Source organism: Apis dorsata, unplaced genomic scaffold (assembly GCF_000469605.1).
Source record: "Apis dorsata unplaced genomic scaffold, Apis dorsata 1.3 scaffold_198, whole genome shotgun sequence".
Lineage (NCBI taxonomy): Eukaryota > Metazoa > Arthropoda > Insecta > Hymenoptera > Apidae > Apis > Apis dorsata.
The window spans coordinates 393,947-395,791 of record NW_006263482.1 but is presented as its reverse complement, the minus strand read 5'-3'; the positions used below and the strand labels follow the sequence as shown (position 1 = coordinate 395,791).

Here is a 1,845-nt window from a genome sequence, read left to right as displayed (position 1 = left end):
ATATATATATATATATATATATATATTTCTAATGATTTTGTTCTAATATGTGTATAATATATATGAATTACATTTGAATTCTAATAATTAAAATATTAAAAAATTGAAATCTTTAATATCTTTAAAATTATTTAATATTGATTAAATTTTATCGAAAATATTTATTCACGATCATTGTAATCCAATGCTTTACACAGCACTTGAATAAGCAAGTACTTTAGATTGAAGTTAAAAATGGCGACCTACACTTGCCGCTTCATTCTTGGATGCGATTAAACAGAAGATTTATTGAAACATGAGGAAAATATCCATTACTAGGTGACAACAATTGCGTGGCCAATTTTTAAAGGTGATACTAGTAAATGTTTTTCTTTAAAGTTTTACAAAAGAAATTTTCAGTGTTTTTTAATTCAATTTATAGCTTTATATATATTTTTGTTGCAACAATATAATTGTGTTGCATGCAATGTTTATTAGTTTTCCATTAGTTTTTAATTTAGTTATAATCATTATATTTAATTTAAAAGTTTGATTTTTTTAATATCGATAATATTAGTTCAATTTTTTTTATATACATTTTCTTATACATATATTAAAAATACTTATTATATTACATATTGGATAATCATGATAAAAAAAATTCACAAAGAATATAAATAGTATAGGTATGAATTGATTTTTAAGTTATAAAATTTTTATACGTTATAATATCTAGGTAAAATAATTGCACGCCATCTATGTTTTGTTCATTCAATCAAAATCTTAAATTTCGTTTACAGATGATTGGCCGACGCTGTGCTCTCATCGCTTTGGGCGGTCTTTTGATTCTTGTCCTTAGCGTCAATTTATATTTTATTCGAATGATCGTTGAGAGCTCGTCGCAAAAAACTTCTAAAGGCATGCCTATTTCACAATTGAAACCAGAACAAGAACAATTAATATTTCAAGCAGAACAAAATTTACAAGCTTCACGAAAATCGGTTGCAAAAGATATGATAAAAAAAATTAAAGAAGAAATACAAATATTACCATCAAGATATTTTAAACAAAATGCTAGCTATACAGTAGTAATGGAAAGATTGTTAACTGAATTAAAAATAATGCCTAACGTTCAAAAAAATATATGGAGTATTCCTAATAGTAATGTTAGCATTATACCAAAATATTTAAATAATGTAAAGCGATGTCTTTTCTAAATTTTTCCAAATATTAATATTTTTAGTGGCCTGATGCACATCAGTTAATACCACCAGTTGCACCCGAATTAGGAACAATTCTGGATATTTTGCGTAAATCAAAAGTGATACGCGCGGATAACGCACCACTTGGTACGCAATTGAAATTGATGTTAACTTTGGAACATGGGACGAAAGCCATGTTTAAGCCTCAGTGGTATTCTAGGGACGCTATTATTCGAGGACCTGTTTATCACGGAAAAGATCGACATAATGCCGAAGTAGTAGCATTCCATTTATCTTCCTTATTGGCCTTACGAAGAGTACCGCTTACAGTTATTAGAAAATGTATATATTTTGTTATAAATATAATAATATAATTTATAACAAAAATTCATATATATTAAGTAAATGAATTTGAAAAGAATTTATAATTTTTAAGATAGTATTTGATAAATAAAAAAAATTCTAATAAATATAAATTGAAAAAATTAATATTTTCAAAATTATAAAAAAAAATTTTTTATTTCATTATTCATTAAAGTTTTAAAAACAATTTTCTGATGAAGATAATAATAATATATAATAAATATATATAAAAATTAAAAGAGAATATTTCTGAAATCTGAAATTTCTGAAATAGAAAAATTGTTGTAATCAAGAAAAGAAA

The 1,845-nt window shown here is 24.4% G+C and overlaps 1 protein-coding gene across 1 annotated transcript in view; it reads left to right on the top strand.

The window, feature by feature from the left end:
* Positions 1–193: 193 nt before the first annotated feature.
* The window catches only part of LOC102676141 (glycosaminoglycan xylosylkinase), a 3,521-nt gene continuing 1,869 nt past the window's right edge, over positions 194–1,845 (top strand). Inside the window, exons 1-3 of the mRNA XM_006614828.2 lie at positions 194–349; positions 780–1,145; positions 1,223–1,523. Coding sequence (XP_006614891.1) covers positions 780–1,145; positions 1,223–1,523 — 667 coding nt within the window. The 5' untranslated portion in view covers positions 194–349. The remainder of the gene's footprint in view (positions 350–779; positions 1,146–1,222; positions 1,524–1,845) is intronic.